The sequence below is a fragment of the Dicentrarchus labrax genome, unplaced genomic scaffold (assembly GCF_905237075.1).
Source record: "Dicentrarchus labrax unplaced genomic scaffold, dlabrax2021, whole genome shotgun sequence".
Taxonomy (NCBI): Eukaryota; Metazoa; Chordata; class Actinopteri; family Moronidae; genus Dicentrarchus; species Dicentrarchus labrax.
Window position 1 is genome coordinate 7447421 of NW_026136717.1, and position 20133 is coordinate 7467553.

The window sequence follows — 20133 nt, forward strand, 5'->3', positions numbered from 1 at the left end:
GAAAAATGCCTGTCTGATTTTTGGAAAGCCCAAGGTAACATCAAAATGCTTACTTTGTCCAACAGTCCAAATCTCAAAGGTCTACTCGTATCAAGGTAGACATAGAAAATAAGCAGATATTCACATTTGAGAAGCTTGGCAGATTTTTGGTATTTATGCATCAAAATTGATGATGATTAATTGTTTGTCCTCCAATTAATCAACTAATTGTTTTAGCTGTCATGTCTAGCCTCTTAGATCCCATTTAAATAATAATAAATAATAAAATTGGTTACTGTGGCAGTTTTATGACGGCATGAGCCATGAAGAATCATGAAATAGTGTTTTAGATACAATACAGATTTTAAAAAGTTTAAAAAGAATGTTAATGATAATAATTTATATTATACATGCAGTCTAATTTTATTTGTATAGCACACTTCTTACAAAACAGTGAATTAAAATAATAAGAGAGATTTACATACTGAGAGGGGATTTGTTATCTGGCCTCGTTTTATTTGTTCCCCAAGCTGTGTTGATGATGCCTTTTTCCAATATGTAGACCTGCTGGGGAGGCAAATGAGCTGACCAGTGAAATGTTGGGGTCGCTTCAGTTACTATGTGGTGGTTTGCTGAGTTTTGTTGCTTTGCACATTTGTGCAATATTGGTAACTTGACTCTTTCCTCATAATTTGTCTTGAGTGTGTTTTCAGTCTTCCTAGCCAAAAGAAAAATGTGTGTTTAAAGTTGGTCTTTTGTGCTCTGGCTTTTGTCGGGTAGATTTTACATGGAAAGATGAAGGCACACAAACACAGTCAGCCTTTGATTGTGGTTTGTGATTTCTTCTTGTTACACCACAATGAAGCAAATGCAGCAGCGAAAAGGACCAACTTTTTTTTCTTTGTTCAAGTCTTTTGCTCTGTGTTCTGTCTTTTTGTCTCTACTTCCTCTGTTCTTCCGCTTGTGTATCTGTTCTCTCTGCTCTTCTCTCCCCCCCCCAATCCCTCTTACTGTGTTTGATAAATGCTGCTTCTAACCATGCTCCACCTCACCTCCCTGCCCACCCACACACAAACCCCGCCCGGTGTGTGTGACTGTGTGTATGTGTCATGCTCGTATGTATGTTTGTTTGTGTGACGTTTTGGTGTGTTCGTCCTCTGTCGGTCGCGTTTGTGGGCGTGTCTGCATGTTTGTGTATATGTGTGCGTGTGTGCATTGGGCGGGGCACTCCTCCTGTTCCTCCCCCCTCCTCCCAGCCTAAACACTCCGGGCTCCCGCGCCTCCACTGCCTCGGCCGCTGCCGTCCTCTCCTCCTCCTCCTCCACCTCGCGTTCCCGCCACCACAAGTCCCTGTCCTCCTCCAATCATCCATGCCCCTCTGACCTGCACGCACCACGGCCCAGGCAAGTCTCAAACTCTCTCTCACACACACACACACACACACTCATAGCTCCCTCATAGCTCCCTCAGCATGTACCACAGATCATCCTTCCCGCAAGAACTTGGTGGGCAAAAACGAAAGATGAAGATAAAGTGATTTGTTGGTCCTGAAATCCTCCACCACTGCTGGATCAAAGGGACAGCACCACCTTTTTTTAAAACAACTCTTTCAATGCCCCCAAAAAAAAAAAAAGAAATTGATGAAAGAGGTGGATTTTCCTCCCCAAAGAGTGGGTGTTTTAGTTAACACAGACTGCTGTGTTTGCCAACAATCACCTCACATACATGTTCCCATGAGCAAAGATAAGTTGCTTCCTTAACTTGAACAGTTGGTGCCTTTATTTATTCTCAAATATTTTATACCTGTTTGGTATAATCAGCTAAAATCTCCCCCTACATTACGTAATATAAATATAAAGAAAATTGAAATGCAGTCAAATTGTTAAACCAAAGAGAAGTCAAGAAATCTGACCTTTAAAAGAATTATACACTTGTATTTGTTAATGTTTTGATGATGGGTAGCATGTGTACAGTTTTAGAAAAGTGTGCAGTTTAAATCTGCTGCAAAACTCCAAAGAAATTCCTTAATGTGATACAAATGTTTTCCCTCAGAACCAGGAAGTAAAGTTAGCATTAATGTAGCCACAAAGAGACTACATGACATTACCTCATCAGTTTCTTTCTTTCAAGAGGTGCTGTCCTGAATATATATCTGTATATCTACCTCCATCTATATATATTTACCACTATAACATCACCGTAGTGAGATGCCCAACATTTCTTACACCAGTAATCATAGACTCACCAGTTACTTAGCAACAGCCAGGAAGTAGATTGTGGTGCTCAGAAATCTGTACTATCTGAGCTAAAGTCAGTGTGGAGACATTGACATATCAGTCACTCTCAGACCTCACATTTACTCGGTGGACCTTAACTGAACAGTCAGAGCTTGAGAACAAGATGAGCAGGTTTTTCACTGTACTGACAGACCAGGTTTTTTTTTAACTTGTTTTGTTTCCTGGCAGCAAAATAAGCCAGACACATTGGGGGAAGAGACATTTATGGACCAGCAGGGATAAAGTTTCCACACACGCAGAGGCCTCGGTAGCTAATAAACAGGAGGCCAGCCCTTTTTATATACTTTAAGCTTGGCTTGATAATGAGGTGTACTGTACATCTGCCTTCTAAGACAAAGTCAATCAAGCTTAATAAGATGGCATCTTAAAGAAACCTTCTGTTGACATGACAGCATAAAAGTCTTACATACTATCATTTTAGGCATTTTATTTGATTTAAGAAATGGGCCAAAGGTTATGGAAAGTTAGCTTAGCTAACTTTCTAGCTTGCAAAATGGTATTAGCAAGTCTGTCGAAGGTTGCTGTCCTGATGTTGGACATCACCATGCTGATTTGAAGAAAAGTGGCAGTTACTACTTTATGTAAGTAAGAGCTTACAGTGAAATGTTTGCAATGATGGTCTTTATTTATGTAGATGATGTAGATGGACAGTCAACAGTAATAAATTACTATCAACAATACCACAGTCTTGCCAAAAAAGTTGTATTGAAGGGAAAGTGAGATCCACATTATTCAGCATCTAATATGAACAATGACAATGAACATTGAACACAACACAAAGTGCCTTAAATCGCCAAAACTACGGTTTTCATCACCAGATTGTGCGCGTTAATTGTCCCTTTAATAACTATTGATACATAAACTTTCCTCTCTGAGCCTCACTTACCTGCACAGTCTACCTGTGCTGGTAGGCTATGCAGGTAAGTGGTAAAACTCCTGTTTCATTTTCCATGCTTCATTTTCCTTTAGTTTGTGTCATTAAAAAAGATATTTTAAAAAACGTCCCCTGGGGAGAACCAGACAAAATGCAGATGCAATAGTTGTGTTGATGCATGTTTCTGTATACACTAATATTGTCCCCCATTTGGTTTTCTGACATGTTGTGTTAGTGGACAAAAGGATTTTCCCTGGCTTGCACAGGTGAATTTACAGTCCTGTGTAAAGAAGTGGAGTCCCTTTTAAGGTTCCCACAGCCTCTGTTTTTTTGTTCTCAAACGTTAAGTGCTCTCTCATACAGTCTGAATCTACTATGTAAACCCACCTCAGTTATGAAGTTGCCCGGGAAAACCCCATCTTTATCTGTCAACCATTAACTGTTCTGTGACGCTGAACGAACAAAATGAAATAATGACCTGACTGTAGCTTGTTGGCCATCTGTGTGAACTGTGTGTGTGTTTGCTGTCTGTGCTCGGTTTTTGTGGGCTGCTTTGTTGTTCAGCTCTTCTGCTTCACAGTGTCTGTTCAAGGGCTACTTTGATATTTTGAGTTTTAGTCTCTCTCCCCCCCCCGCCAGCCATGTGTCGGTGGAAGGTCTTTGTACATGTTCCCCAGCTAACTGAAATACTGTTTTAGTCTGAACTGATATGCCATTTGCACAGACAGAGACCCCCACCCTTTTTGTGACAGTTGTCTAGTGAAAAAAGCCCCCCACAAATGTCAGGCTAAAATTCCAGCAGGGCAAATGTCAAGGTGGCCCTCTGGCTGTATGTGGTTTTGTCTGCTCTATGTTGAAGTCTCGTTCTGTTGCATGCGTCGTTCATCAGTGAGCTTGGGCCGTTCAGAACCTGGTTGGGAACGCTGGAGAGAAGGTACCGCTCCAACACGTAGACTGTACCCTGAGTGAGGAATAGGCACCTTTTCTTAGAACATAATCTGTGCCCTAGAGTCCCATCCATTCCTGTTTTATCCAGCTATCCCCAAATACCCCTCTGAAAAACTTTAAAATACCATTCTCATGAATTTACATTACTTTTAACAACCTGTTTTACTGCATGAGTATTCATTTACTGTGAAGCAAGTGACGCTGCACATAGGCAGCTACACATTTGTTTAAAGTAGAGGTGCAGTCTACTATACGCAAATCAAGTATGCCTAGCATGGAAATCATTCAGCTGCGTCATCATCGTCCTCACCCACCTGCATCCACCTCATGCCACGTGCCTTCTTTAGATACTTACAGGCTGTCACTGCTCTTTTACTTAATTCTGTATGTGACGATGGAAATGCTTTCATATGCTGAAACAAATGGAAAACAGTAAAGCTATTTTACCTGTAGCCATATGTAGTCCTTCTCAATCAACAATCCTCTTCATAACTATAATGTGTAACACTGGTTTCCACTAATTTGCCTGATCCAGCCTTTCTTTCCTTGCATCTGTATTAATAGAACAGCTGTGTGTTTGTATATATTTCATCCCTGGTGCACAACTTGAACACATCCTCATCAAATTAAAGGATGTGTTTAAGCTGTTCATCACACAGGTAGACTGTAAACTTGGCTTTAAACCCTCTTTATTTTTCTTTGTGGAGTGTTGAGTGCATTAGAGGGTCTGCATGGGGCTGTTTCTTCAATCCCTCGACGACACATGCAGTCCTTAAAAACTGATAAATACAGTTACCCAGCTACTCATCTGTAAAAGATGAAAATCAGCCTTTTATAATAATAATTCAATATTAACAATACACAGGCTTTATCTTGAAGGAGGGGCAACTACAAGCTTACAGATTGTGCCCCTCTTTCTTGATGGGTAATGTTGTTTCCCATAGTAACAGAAACAAGCCAGATGCTGTAATGTTAGACTGCAGATTGGCATGTTCCTTTGCAGATCAGCATTTGTAAAATAAAAAAAAGAGAGCAAGGGTCTAGTCTAAAAAGAGAGAGCGTGACTTGTGCGTGTGAAAAGTAAAAGCAAATTTGGCCTGTGAGAGATAGAAAATAAACTGACTCTGACCTTTTATTGGTTACTGGTTTTATGGTGGGCGAAGCATGTACATAGACTAGTAAAGACTACAGCCTCTCCTATTTTCATATATGAAATTTTATCCCTGGGTGCACCTGCAACATTTGTGGTGTCCCAGTCCCATTGCAGCCCTCTACAGTGGATTGTCCATTTGTATTAACTTCTCTGCTTTCTATATTTCTTCTACTCAGTATTTGCCCGTCTCGTCTTTCAGTATGTGTGATTTGTGTTTGTGCTTTTGCTATTTCTGTTTGTTGTGTTTGCCATCTGCTGCAGGTATACTACTGCCGCATACTGGCATGGAAGATGTATGCGCACATGCTTACAAAGCAAGTGCAAGCTTTTAGCTCAGTGTTTGTGTGTCTTTGTCTATGTGAATGAGAGCTGGAGGATTGTGATGCTTTGCCTTACAACCAAGGCAAGGAGGATTACTGTGTGTATCTGCATGTGTGCGTGTCGCTGACCTGATGTGCCCCTAAAAACTGACATGGCGGACTTTAGGGATTATGTGAAACATTAGGCGAGCAGACATTTTTCAGACATAGATACTTGTATGACCTTAGACTGAGGTAAGTAGCGCATCAGAAGGAAGTGATTTTCCTCTATTAGTGTTTGTCTAACTGTGTTCCTCTCCCACACCCCTCCTCTTCACTCCCATCCCCTCTTTTTAATACCTTTCTGTCTACTCTTCTTCTGCTGCATCACCTCCTACACCTCACTGTTTATCTACCTCTTGTCTCCTTCCCTCTATCATACTTTCTTTATTTCCTTTTGTCCAATCTATGTCACCCTGAATTCTTCTTTTGCACCTCCTCTTTCTTGCCTCTTCTCATCACACCTTCCAACCTCTTATCCTTCAATATTTTTTCGCACTTCTTTCTCTTTCTCCACATCTGCCTCCCTGCTCGTCTACACCCTCCCCTCCTGTGTATCACCTTTTCTTTACCATCCCTCCCTCTGTGTCTCTCTTCTTTCTTCCCACCCTTCCTCTGCAGCGCCCCACCTCAGCGGGCGCCCGGTGCCTCCCCATCTGCCCACAACATCAGCAGCGCTGCCGTGTCAGACCGTCCCAACTTCTCCCGGGGGGTGGGCATCCGCAGCACATTCCACGCAGGCCAGCAGCGGGGTGCCAGGGATCAGCAGGGCTCCGCCTACCCCGGCGGGCCCGCGTCCCCATCTCTGTCACATGGCAACAGCCAGGCCCGGAGGACACACGGTGCCACAGGGATTTTCAGCAAGTTCACATCCAAGTTTGTACGCAGGTGAGTGACAAGAGAGGCAGGAGCATGGGAAAATGGGAAGGGTGAATAGTTATGATTGATACTTTAGGGTTGTGGTGTTCAAGAGCAAAGAAAGGAAGCAATGAGACAGGACAGGAGAGGATATGTGGCAGAAGAAGAAGAAACTTTGTAGAAGAAGTAGTTTAGAAATGCAGAGCAGTCGTGGTAGCAGCTGTTCTACTTAAGTACAGTTTAAAGCTTTTTCAGAGTATTGAGGTTTCAGCCTGAAACAGAAAATGACTAGGTTTACGTTACAAGTCATTTCATGTGCTCATTTCCTCTCAGGAACAACATACTGTACGTCCATGTCATCACTGGTTTTCAGAGTATTTCTTTAAAGGGCCTGGTCTAATCTCATCCCTATCACTAGACTTGTGCTGATCTGTAAGTCTGCTGAGAGTAGAAAGGGAGAGGAAAGGGAACAGCTGTGCCTTCTCTATAATTTTGTTTGGAGCAGTGGTGACTGAGGAGTAATTTTGGTTTTGGTTCCACGTCTGGCCCAGTTTTCATCTCAGTGCTCTAGTGCAGGTTGCAAGGACTAAAACTGCTCTCATGGGTACCTGGTTGTAATGAAAACTAAACTTGTTTATTTATATATTTTTTAATTTTCTCTGGAAGTGGAAGCCCAGCTTTGATCCAACTCGGCTGTGTAAACAGTGAGGTGAAGACAGTACTTTGTGGTTATAAGAGTGGAAGGAAAGGATTGGAGGGAAAAGCCTGACTAATACAGTATCTACCAACTCCTTAACTACACAGTCCTGTGACAACTAAACGGATATTTCTACTCGCTGATTTCGGCTTTTGGCAGATAAATATTGGCATTAGTTGTAATTGAATTTGATATACCTGAGACATTATGCCATTTCTTTCCACAATAAGATTTACAATGATAGCTTGTTATGTTATTGGAAAACTCTGAATGTGGGTTTTAATTATAAAGGAAAGACTAATTTAACTTATTCTGTATTCTTCTTACATTCTATAAAAGACCAAACTCTACTTCTCATCTCTCAGTACTTGTTGACTTCCCCACCATGTCTGTTGCTCTCAGTCCCAAGCCCATTGGTCTCTACTGAATCTTTATAATCTATATATAATATATAGTTTAATTTCATTTATTGTTTTATAGAAAAAAGACCACATAATTTCCTTAAACCGCTGGACCCTGTAACATTATTTTAACAGTGGTAGATAATGCACTGGTGAGTATTCACAGCAGCAGGACAGTGTAACCGAGACTGAACCAAAATAAACTACATTGTTCATCATAATGAAGGATAATTTACCCATTGCAAGTGTGGCTCCCTAATTTGTTTGTTCATAGTTTTTTGACAACAATGGAGCTCTATGGCACAGAGAGATAAGCTATACCAGGCTTTGACTGGCACTGCACAGACAATACTTGTTAGGATGGATTTAATGTTGGCTTTGGTCTTTTTGTGGAATTTGATGACAATATGAAAAATAGAAATATACTTTAAAGTTTTAATTACATTTCTCTACCACTAAAACATAATGTATTCCAGATAGAGCAGTTGTAGGCAGATTCTTACTAAGCAAAATTATGAATTGTGTCAAGCAACAAAGCAAGAGAGAAATAAATTCATAGGCAGATACTTAAAATATCATAAACCAAATTGTCAGTGTTTTTATCGAAATCATGCATGAAGGGCAATGAAGGCTATGTACACAGCTGAGTCAGAATTACGGAAAAGTAAAGAACACAGAGGAGACATGAAAAAAAACATCAGAGGCTGCCGCCAGAATGGAAGATGTGGAGGAGAGGAGGCGACAGGAAGTGAGGGTTTAAAGGTGGCAGAGACTGAAAGAGGAAGGTCCAAGTGAGCAATGAAAGAATGAAAAGCTGTGAGAGCAGGTAAGGTTGAGATTTTCGTCATCGCTGCTGTGTCACCAACCAGACCTTGAGGGTCCGCACTGAACACATGTGTTGAAATGTGTGCTAGGAAGGGAGGAAGGGAAGAGGGAATGAATGTACGGTTGTATTTTTGGTGATTGTGTTAGCCTTAAAAAGACAGAAATTGAGAATGATAAACCTGCATATGTGGGGGTGCGTGTGTGTGTGTGCGCGTGTGGTTGTGTGTAAGAGGCGGAGGTACAGGCACAGCCACACTCTAGGCCTCCCACTCAGAGATACTGTAGCTCCGTGGCGACAGTATCCATGGTTACACCGGAGATATCACTTTTCCCTCAACTATAAATACCGCTAGTGGGGACACCTTGACACACATGCATGTGCGCGCGCACACACACACACACACACACACACACACACACACACACACACACACACACACCTTGGCGTGTTGGTAGGAAGTAGAGGTGGTAGAGATAGAGATTGTGTTGCATTTGTACAGTTTGACCACACACTCAAACACACAGACACACACATACACATATATACGCTTAAGCTGTGTGTTTTATTAACGTATCATATAACCTCACCTCTGCACTTTCCTGCTTGGGCTGGTGAGTGATATTTCTCTGTCCTTCAAACACATCAGTGTGTGTGTGTGTGTGTGTGAAGGAGATCAAGTTTCTCAATGTGTGTTAAAGATTAAGTTGTTGCTTAACCTGTGCTTTTTCATTTGAAATGTGTCTTTGTGTGTGTATATGAGGTGGTTTTCTCTCTGTTTTTAATTTTTTTTTCTATCACGTTTGAAATTTTCCCCTCACAAACACTTCTTTTCAGGATCACCCAGGACTGCTCTGTATGTGGAGGAGCACTTCATTTCATGTTAGGTTGAGGTGGGGGGCGGGTTGACTATGTTCAAACAGGGTCTCTTAATGGAATTTTTCCCACTGAGCTCATTAAAATCCCTCTGAGGTGCTCTGGTGTGCATTAAATAATGTCTGTTCACACATTCACACCAATACTTCCCACATTTAAACACATTCAAATTGAAAGTCAACGTCAGTAACACTGATTCTCTGCTTTTGTTGTTTATTTTTGGTTATTTAATGTTGGTTGTGCTTGCTGCTTCAATCCCAAGTGAGCCTAGTTCACGTTGGACTTTTGTTTGCTACTCAGAGGGCAGCTTGTTTTTTACAGGAAAGTCATGAATCTATACGTTTTTATACATACGTTTGTTTCTCTTTCTTTCTTTATCCCTCTTTTGTTTTTGTAGAAATCTCTCGTTCAGGTTTCCGAGAAGGTAGGCAACATCCCCAACGTTAAATATATAACCCCTTGATATATATACGTATATTCTCTTCTTCATATATATTTTACATATATATATATTTCCTCCCCTTTTGGTGTTTCGTGCAGCTTTTTGTTGAAATCTTCCTTTTGTGCCTTGAGCCTTATCTTTTCTCCTCCTTTTTTTTTCTGTGGTTGGCCCCTTTTTTGAGCCTTCTGGTTTTGAGTGCCGTGTTTTGGCCCATTTGTATTCATTCATTTATTTATTTTATTTATTTACTTACTAACTTCCCCCCTCACCCAGTCACCCACTCACTTAACTCACTCCATCATCATGCGGCACAATAACACTTCACCCCTCTTCCTCTTCGTCCCTCCATCGTCCCTCCAAGCCACCTCATTCTCACCCCCCTCTTTCCATTTATTTACCAGGTAGAGTGTATGTGAGCTTGTATCCCCATGTAGCATCCAAGATTTAGGTCAAGTCTTAATGGTGCCATAGATCAAACTACTCCCTTACTACTCTTAACCCTTTCCAAGCTTCAGATGCAGGTAATGTTGTCCTCCTTTTGAGCTTAATGGAAATCTTCCTCCAAATCTTAAACGGTGAGGTAATGGTATCAAAAGTCTTACAATGCATCATTTCCATAAGAAGATGAGAGAAAAAGCACAGGGATGAGAGATTTAGAGTGATATGAGCAGGGGGTTTTATTTTAGTCTTGCTTTGTCACTTTGCCCAGGATCGTGTAATGTTGCTAACCATTATCCAAGCTAACGCCACTTACCAAACCCTCCGAACCATCACCCATCTCACCTCTCTGCTTTCATCGGTTTGGTCACAAAAATCAAGTTTTCATCAGCCCATAGAGTGGAGTTGTGTTTCTAGTTTTTGGTGCAAGTTCATGATGATCCCACTGGGGAAGTACTTTATTTTAAAGTCCCTGGCTGTAGTTGGTAGTTATGGAAGGAGGTAGAGAGGAGAGGACCCAGGAGGGACGGGGCTGCAGTGTTTCTCAGGCTGCACTCTTTTCTGGAGGCTGCACTCTTCCTTTCTTTCATCGCTCTGTTCTCACTCTGGCACTGGCTCTCTAACAGCAGCAGCAACAGAACTGGATGGCTTTGACCTACTATGGCTGGAAAACCCCTTATACTGTGGACACACAAACAAACACACACAGATGACACTTAATGCACATTTATGTAATATTCATACTGACCCACCCAAACATTTACATAAAAACTTCTGTCCACATTCATGTAGATATTTGCAGTATGCAGATGCTATAAAAAAACAGTGACACATTTTACATTTATATATGCTGAACACGCAGTTCCCAACCACATTTGTCACACACACTTGCTTTTAGGTGTGTTGGTTGCTTTTTACCAGCAGGTAGAGCAATTTTCCTTTTACTCTGGACCATTGCTCCACCTGGTGGTTAGAAGTTATAATACAAATGTATTGTCACAGTGTTATGATGAACTACCTCTCAGTTTTTCTATATAAGTAGCAATGCCTTTGGGCTATTTAAGGATACTCATAAATCATTACATTTGAAATATGAGATGGAGAAATGGTTAACTTGCCTTAAAAATATCTGTATGTATATGTGGCAAATGGGTTTTTAGGTTCTTGAGTATAGGAATAGATTCTAGTTGTTGTCTAGTGTTTACAGTGCACTATATGTGGTGGACAGTGAAAGTTCTTAATAACCTGACAAGTGAGATATTTGGGTTCAAGTAATCACCTTATCGGCCCTCTGTTTTCCCTTGATGTCACAGTGCCCCTCCTCTGGGAGCCATTTTGCATCCCTTCATACTTAGCTAAAATCATACAGGGCATGCAAAACAGCATAACTTAATTTACATTGTTCACCAGTTTACCGCTATTATTTAAGTAATCTTTGTGCAACTTTTTTCCACTGCCCCACTTGTCATTTCCCTTGTGTTATCTTTTAATCATGTTTCTGTTGCAGGAGGTATTTTACATGTTTTTGGTTATTATTTTAATGGGGCAAAACAGGAATGCTGTCTTTTCCCACAACAGAATGAATTTAAGACCATAATCTGAATTGGTCGTGTGTGTCACTTTCCTTCCATTGTCTGCATGTGTTTTTGCTGTTGTCTGTCTTTGTGTTTCTTTGTTATAGTGTGCTTTTCTCCATTGTTTGTCTGCTGGTACGAGAGAGAATGTGAGAGACATATGTGTTATATAGGCTGCAGTTACATTGTTGTTTCAGGGAGTGTGTGTGAGTGTGTGTGTGTGTGTGTGTGTGTGTGTGTGTGTGTGTGTGTGTGTGTGTGTGTGTGTGAGTGTGTGAGTGTGTGTGAGTGTGAGTGTGTTAAACAGCCTATATGTAGGTCCAATGTTACTAATACAGGTTTTAATGCAGTGCTGGGATCAGTAATGCTCCTAACCTCCTTTAGCCGCACGATTCGCCCTCACCATGCCGACCATTCTGTTCCAAACCATTCCATCCTTGACCATAATAGTTCAGTTTCATATTTTGTTGGAACCCATTCCATTCCATTCTGTTCCAAACCATTCCTTTTCACATTTGATTTGCTGGGATCCATTCCATTCTGTTCTACTTGGTTAGAAATAAATTTCTGATCTGAATTGAGCCATGACATTTTGAGCTCTCAACTTATTGTCCAAACTTTCCATTTCATTTGAACCAGTTGTTGTTTTCCATCCATCACCTTTTTCTGATCCATCCTGCAACTAGTTGCACCAGCTTCTTGTAAGATCCAATTAAATCTAGTTATAACGCGTTCAAGTGTTTACTAAATTAAAAATGGTTGTACCAGACAAACTATATTAGTTGTTACAAAATATTTATACCTGTTAACTGACAACTGGTGTTTGAATAAACTGACAAAGCTAATGTTAGCTCGTAATATATGACCCATTTAGGTCATATTTTTAAATTATATCTATTTCAAATGATCAAACATTGTGCTAATAACACACACGGAATGATCAAATAACGTCAGATTTGACCCTTGGGAAGGTTATTAGGAAGCTTCTGATTTGGCAGCACTAGAGATGTTTCCTAGCAACCAATTTACTCCTAATTAAAATCTTTACTCTTTAAGTTTCAGTGTTGCAACCTAATTTATTAAATCACTTGTTTGATACTACTAGTTACTAAGAATGTAGGAGGGACTTTACACTTGAACTTTAAATGACTCCTCCTTAGAGATGAGTTGTGATAAAGTGGTTATAAAAAGTGTACTGGCATTGAGACCTGCATTGTGGGATGTGAAGTTCTCAGGTGGTTCTGGACTTAAATTTGAGCACCTGGAGTGGAAATCAGACATTTGGCATCAGTGGTGGATGTGGTTGGATTGGAACATTCAGGCACGCGTGGCGGGCAGAGCGACTGTGTTCAGCCAGCTGATTTTACTATCTGTTTAAGAGTCCATTTGTTGCCCCTAGCCCTCAAAAAGACTAAACTTGTGTTGATTTTTCTCGAGGAGTCCGTATGAGGGAGAGGGTCGGGATGAGGGGAGCAGGTGAGATACAGAACAGCCTGAAAAACCGAAAACCCTACAAACCCCCAGACTCTACCATAAAACCGCCTGCCAATCAGTAGACTGGAGCCAATCAGTAGATGATCTCTGAGCTTGTTGTGAATGGCTGGGAGAGGGGGGCCGAGCTGGGTTATAATTGGTTGGTGATGGTGATAACAGCTTAACCAATCAGGGGACGGGAGATTAGCAGTGAATGGTAGCATCCCAGAGAGTGCGAGTGCTGGTGTGGAGGTTGACCTGCATGGTGGTGTGTGTATGTGTGATGGGAATCAGAATCAAAGTACCCAAATGTGTGTTTGTGTGTAAGCAGACTTGAAGTTCACTGCACAGATCTAAATCTTAGACACATTTTGGTAACCTCAGAGACGTGCACACACAAACACACACAGGGGTACTTAAGAGAAATTTTTTTGCTTTTTGTCTTCATTCATTTCCACGACCTCATCATCTCCCTCTTCCTCTCAATCATTCCTCCATTTCTCCCTCCTCCTTCCCTCCTTTTTTGTCTCCACTTTTTAAATAATTCCCTCAATCTCACGCTTTTCTTCTTTTTCTCTCTTTGCTTATCTTGTCCTCCTATTTCCTGTCTTCTTCCGCCCTACTCCCTTCCTTTCCTGTCCCTTCACTATCTCTTCCTACCCTCTCCTCTCCTGTCTTCATCTGTCTTTTCTCTCTCCTCCACCCTCCCATTCCTCACCCAGGTCTATGCTGAGCAGTACAGTGGACAAGTCCGAGAAGACGTCTGGTGGTGTTCTCTCCTCCTCTTCCAACAACGATGAGAACAACTCCTCTCCAGGATCTGGTAACACTGGTATGTTGGTTTTTATCACTGTTTTCTAATTTTATCCATATTAGGTAAAACAGAACAGTCATGGGTATTAAATAACAATTTTTATTCAGCAGGGATGCACCCATACCAATACCAGCATTCTGTCTGATAGTGCTACCTGTAACCATACCCCACCCAATACCATAGTACGGCAGTGTGATGTTACATAACCTCGCGTTTGTGGAGGAGAAGCAATGTTAGTTAGAGATATTTTACAACATCAGCAACATTTAATTTTTATTAGCTTAGGCTAGATTATGACAGAAAAGTGGAAAGATAAAAGGATCAAAGGCACAACCGTGGCACAGAAATGGAAAGATAAAACAGAAACTAAACTGGGGCCAAGCACAGACCCTTGAGGTACTCCATAGTTCAGATTAGTTGATTAACTGACATATGATCAACAAAAGTTTGGATTAATTGAGTCATAACATTTGCTCATTCTAGGTTCTCAAATCTGGATTTGAAATTTGCTTCCTCTGTTTTATGTCATAGTACATTGAAAAGTTTTAGTTTTTACTATTTTCTGACATTTTTTTTGGTTAAAATTATAAATTGATTGAACAGTGGAAAGCTCGCATTACAACTAGAGATGCACAGATTGAATTCAGCCCAGTGCTGACCTTCAGATGACCCTGAGATCGGGTATTGTCCATGTGACTACCCACATTAGATACAGTATAAATGTAGTCAATATCATTATAACATTTACTGTTGCTGCTATCTTATAGTTCAAACTCAGTTTTTGGCACCACAGTTATCCTCATTAACTGATTTATCCCTTCGAGTTTCTGGCAGTGAGGTAGCAGCTGAACACACTTCAGGTTTTGGTAAAAGGGTGCAATAATGTGGGATTGTGGGTCGGTATCATTTGTCATTTAATGTCACTGCAGCATTTGCAAACTTGAAAAATGTTTTTAAATCTTCATATCTGGATTCAGTTATACTTCATCCAACTATAACACTGTTCAGGTCATGGTAATCAATTCTTATTCAGACAATTGTCTTAATGGGGTTTTTTATTAGAGAATATTGCAGTCATTATGTGCTCGTTCTCATTTTTCATTCTGCGCTCGTTTCTCCACTCTTGTCTCGTTCTTCTTGTCTCACACTCAGTTTTTCAACCCTTCCTTTTCTGCTTTCTTTCCCCCCCTCTATCTTTGTTCTCCTCACTTTATTTTCTGTCCTTTTTCCTGTCCTTTGTCCTGTTCTCTGATAATTCTTGGCCCCTCGCGTCTGTTTGCTTTCCTTCTTTTATCTCCTGTTATTTGTCATGCAACCATCTCTTATCACTTCTGTCCGTTATCCCATCTTTCACCTTCTCACCACCATTTTTTTCCCTCCCTCCTCAGGTGGCACCGGCACCCCTCCAGCCATCGCCAGCCAAAAGGACTCGGCCAAGCCACGCTCACTTCGCTTCACATGGTCCATGAAGACCACGTCGTCCATGGAGCCCATGGAGATGATGCGCGAGATTCGCAAGGTGCTCGATTCCAACAGCTGCGAGTACGAGCTGCGCGAGCGCTACATGCTGCTTTGCATGTCGGGCAACCCAGCCCGTGACGACTTCGTCCAGTGGGAGATGGAGGTGTGCAAGCTGCCGCGGCTCTCCCTTAACGGCGTGCGCTTCAAACGGATCTCGGGCACGTCCATCGCCTTCAAGAACATTGCCTCAAAGATTGCCAACGAGCTCAAACTGTGAGTGCGTGGAGGAGCAGCGAGGGGAGATGAGATTAAAGGGTGGAGGTGGGAGGGTGAAGGGGGTGATAGCGAGGATAAAGATGTAAGCCGGGTGGGGGCGCTGTGGAGGTCAGGAGGTAAGCTAAAGGGTGGGATCACTTTAAAAATAACACGATTGTTATCTGGACAAAGGTCTGAAGTAGGGCTATCGGTTCTCTGAGACTAGAAAATGTTTCTTTTCTAGAAGTTTTGTTCCTTAAGTTCCCGAGGCCCTGCGATTAGAAACTCTGAGTTGTGAAGTACTTATAGACCGAGGTCTTCTCTCTTCCCTGCTGGGTATTTTTTTTTTTTTTTTTTTTTCTTTTTTTTTTTGTCACGTTCTACTTAGACGTTCCACTCTTCTGCATGTCCGATCTGCTCTCTCTGGTTTATAGAAGTCACACTTTGATCACTTTGACCACTCCTGTCACTTCTTCCTGCTATTTATTCAGTTTTTCTGCACGATTCTGCTGCCAGGTCTTTTTTGGGTAGGGGGGGAAACTGGGTAGACGTGGGGGGCTGGATGGAGGAAGGAGAGCAGAGGAATTGCTGAAAAAAGAAAAAAAAAAAACGTTCTTCTTTCTCTCTCAATCTGTAACAAGTGGTGGTGATTGACAGAAAGCTCGGAGCCTTATTTTGCTGGAAAGGAGTTTTGATTGAATGTGTTCTGATTCTCCTCCAAAACTGAACGGACTCTAACTGAGCCAGGACTCTGGTCGCTGAAGCCCACTCTCACGCACACACACACACACACACACACACACACCACACACACACACACACACACACGCACACGCGACACACAAACACACACACACACACACACACACACACACACACTCACAGATGGACTTTGGATGGACGAACTCTGCTGTTATTGGTTTAAGGACCCTCTCCACCCTCCACCTGCCTGCACAAACGTCCCCTCCTTCCCCAAAATGAACATTTAAAAACTCCACCTGATCCATCCTTCCACCACCTCCCTCCTCCCCTCACATACACACACACACACACAAACTCAAACACCACCCTCTCCCTGTAATTTCAAACTGAACTCAGCACAAACACATCCATCTTTTTCACCTCTTCCACTCCCTTTTTCTTCCTCATTTTTTAATTTCTCTCGCGCCATCAAGTCCGAGGAGGCCAGTTAAACTTGATGCCGTCATCGATTGTTCGGGCTTCAACCCTTCAAGTCCGTACTTTTGTTTTTTTCTTTAATGGCTTTTGAAAATAAAAAAGAGTTGTGCACTGGAAAAGAGGGGCATATGGGAAACTGGGGAGGGATGGATGGGGTTGTTGATGGATTTTATGTTGCCTTTCTTTATAGAATTAAATTTGGGGTTTGTTTTTGTTGCATACGTCAGCACATAAATGCTCAAATGATTTATTTGTACTTTTTTTTTTTTGTTAATGTTGGTATCGCTTCGGTTGGCATCACGCCTTCATATCCAGAATGTCAACCCTGAACCGACGCATTTCTTGTCAACCCCCTGCCCCCCACCCCATCCCCCTCTCTGCTACATGTGTTCCCAAAGAGCAAACACACAAATAAGGTGTCTTTGGAGTATGTAACAAACAGTATGTGTGTGTGTGAGTGTATTATAAAAGATCACTGGAAAAAAAAAACGACAACAAAAAGAATCGACAAGGACGACGACGAATGGTGAAATGTTTTCTTCTTCTACTTTTGATTTGATAATATATTTTTGTGTCGTTGGAAAACTTGGGGTTTGTACAGATTTGGATTTTCGGGCATGGGGGAGGTTGGATGGGGTGTGAAGGGTCACGTCAGATCAGATCATATCATTGCTGCCTTTTCAGTGTAGTGCACCTTTTAACACACACACACATTTAACACACAGCTCATAGTGTCTCAGATTAAACATAAACCCCGCCCGCCCGCCCTCCCCAAGCGCAGGCAGGAGTTATCGATGTATTTAATGATGTTGGTGGTGGTGTCGACTACTGCTCGTTCATCTTTGGCCATTTTTTTCATCTGTTTGTTTTTATTTTGTTTTGTTTTTTTTAAAGGCCTTATCAGTCCAGAATGGCTTGAAGCAGAGAGAGAAGGCAGGAAACGGCTTCTTCGTCAAAAACGTTTTCATATCAGAGCTCACGTTCACATTCAAGACCACAAACGAGAAGAAGCCACTTCCTGTCTCTCTCTCTCTTTTTTTTGCATTGACGCTCCAGTTTGTCGAAGCAGAAGAAAAACACACCCACACACACACACACACACTCTCTCGGGGGTTAGAGAAAAGGGGACGATGGGTCCCGTCAGCTGGTTGTACCTAACTTAACACTTTTCTTTCTTTCTATCACAATGACACACTGTCGTTTTATTATTTCTTTCAGTTTTTAATACGTCAGATTTTTCTTTAAAAGTTGATCATTGTATTAAGGTGCTGGGTATTGGATTCTAATTATTATTCTGGCTGTTGCTGTTATATTATCTCTTTCAGGGTTGATTTTATTTTACATTATTTTCGTTTTACATTGCTGTAATTTACATTGATTTTAAATGTGTTTTGAGCAAACTGTAACTGTAGTGGTGGGTTTGGGGTTGGGAGGGGTGATCAACTCCTGAAAAATGTATTATTTGTTTGTTTTTTTTGTGCAAAGACAAAATGATGAAAAATTACAATGATAGTAATAAAAACAATGATATAATGATAGTCTGCCTCTGAAATCCATCATGTGAAAAGTAAGTAAATGTGCTCAAACAATCTTCTGCTCTTCCAGGAAGCTCTCAGTAGATGACACAATCTCACCACCTGGTACATTTAGTAGCTGAAGCTCTCACTCATATCACATGATCATCCTCAGCAGATGGAGTTTGCTGACTTTTCATGGAATTTCATTGACTGTTTGAACTACAGTTTCCCCGTCTACTAGACCTCCACTCTGCCCAAGAGTCTGAATAAATGAAGGTTTTCTCATGGACTCTAGCCTATTTAGATATATACTCTTCATTTTAATACAGCACCAAGCCTGTAAAGACAAATATCAATATTTCCTAACAGTATTTTTTAAGCCAATATATAATTCAGATTAGGGATGTAAATGAAAACATGCTGCTAGTTCCAATCCTTGGTATTTGTGAGACACAAGCGGCAGTGCTCCACAGTAGCAGTAGGGGGCGCACTGAGAGAAAATCATTTAACTGACAAGTTCCTGCAGGTGTGAAAGAATGAAACTGGAAATTACAACTGGGTCACTTTCAGGTGTGAAAGGATTGTTGCACTAGTTATAATTATACATTTTCATAAGCTCACATTTCTTGTGTAGGATAATATCAATAGTTATACATCATGTAGTGACTGTCAGCATTAATCTTATTAGTGGGCCCTTTTGAGCCAGCACGTAAGACTACAAAGTTCTTGCACTGCAGGAAGTCTTATTGTCAGGTCCATCTCATGACAAAGAACCTAAAGAAGAAAATCCTGCACACTGTCGGTCACTTGTGCTCTATTTTACCTGATGAAGGTCTGAGGACTGTATGGTACATACACCTCCTAGTTCAGACTGCATGTGATAACTTTATTCTTTATCCAGACACCTAGAAAACAACCTACCCTCACATGCTGCATTGTCACCCATCTGCAGTTGTTCTGTCAGTTTGTGTTATGAACAGGCACAATGTAAGCACAATATAAACTAAAAGAGTTAAACTTCTTTTGCACAGCATCCCTCTAGAAGGAGGCCACAGATTGGCTCATAATGCGGGACCCATGTTGATTTTACTCTATAAGGGAAAAGGATGCAAACTCCATTACAACTTGGAAATTAAACTAATTGCTGGGAATAACTGGGATGTTTACTGGGACCCACAGGGAGACGCCCGCTTTGATGGTAACCCAGCATGGTAACACTGCATACATATCAAGACAGGATCCTTTATCTTTAGGCAATTACTTGTAGTGTGCTCTGTTGGGTCTATTCCCTCATATAGATTGTTTTAAATGTCTCTCACGTTGATTTGAGTTGCACATCTTATTTTATAGCTGTTTCATATCGGTGTGTGTTTTTTTTTTGTCTTAAGACTGTAGACAGACTTCTGATTCACTCATTGGTTCTCAGGTGAAGCCCAACAAAGTGCTTGTGTGCCCAGCCCTGCTCAGGAATGTGGGAGCTGCAGGTGGCCGAACCTGTTGGGAGTCAACAGATGGTGTTTTGATGAGACTTGGCATTTGGGAACAGATGATGTGCACATGAAGCTGACAGATAATAGTTGTACACACTTGTAGGTGTAAATTAGGTCAATATTACAAACTGAACAGATTTCTTCATTCTGTGAAATAACAGCTTATTCTCGATTGTTTAGACCCCAAACTCACAGATAACATTACCATGGTGTGTTTGACTAACT

The 20133-nt window shown here is 41.4% G+C and overlaps 1 protein-coding gene across 9 annotated transcripts in view; it reads left to right on the forward strand.

Moving 5' to 3' along the window:
* mark2b (MAP/microtubule affinity-regulating kinase 2b) overlaps positions 1-18439 on the forward strand; it is a 51141-nt gene extending 32702 nt beyond the window's left edge. For 3 of the 9 annotated variants that reach the window (XM_051429555.1, XM_051429560.1, XM_051429557.1), the window contains exons 16-21: positions 1236-1382; positions 6232-6498; positions 9663-9689; positions 13157-13195; positions 13915-14024; positions 15395-18439. In XM_051429555.1, coding sequence (XP_051285515.1) covers positions 1236-1382; positions 6232-6498; positions 9663-9689; positions 13157-13195; positions 13915-14024; positions 15395-15744 — 940 coding nt within the window. In that variant the 3' untranslated portion in view covers positions 15745-18439. The remainder of the gene's footprint in view (positions 1-1235; positions 1383-6231; positions 6499-9662; positions 9690-13156; positions 13196-13914; positions 14025-15394) is intronic. The other 6 variants (XM_051429556.1, XM_051429561.1, XM_051429558.1 and 3 more) reach the window with 6 other exon arrangements.
* The last annotated feature ends 1694 nt before the right edge of the window (positions 18440-20133 follow it).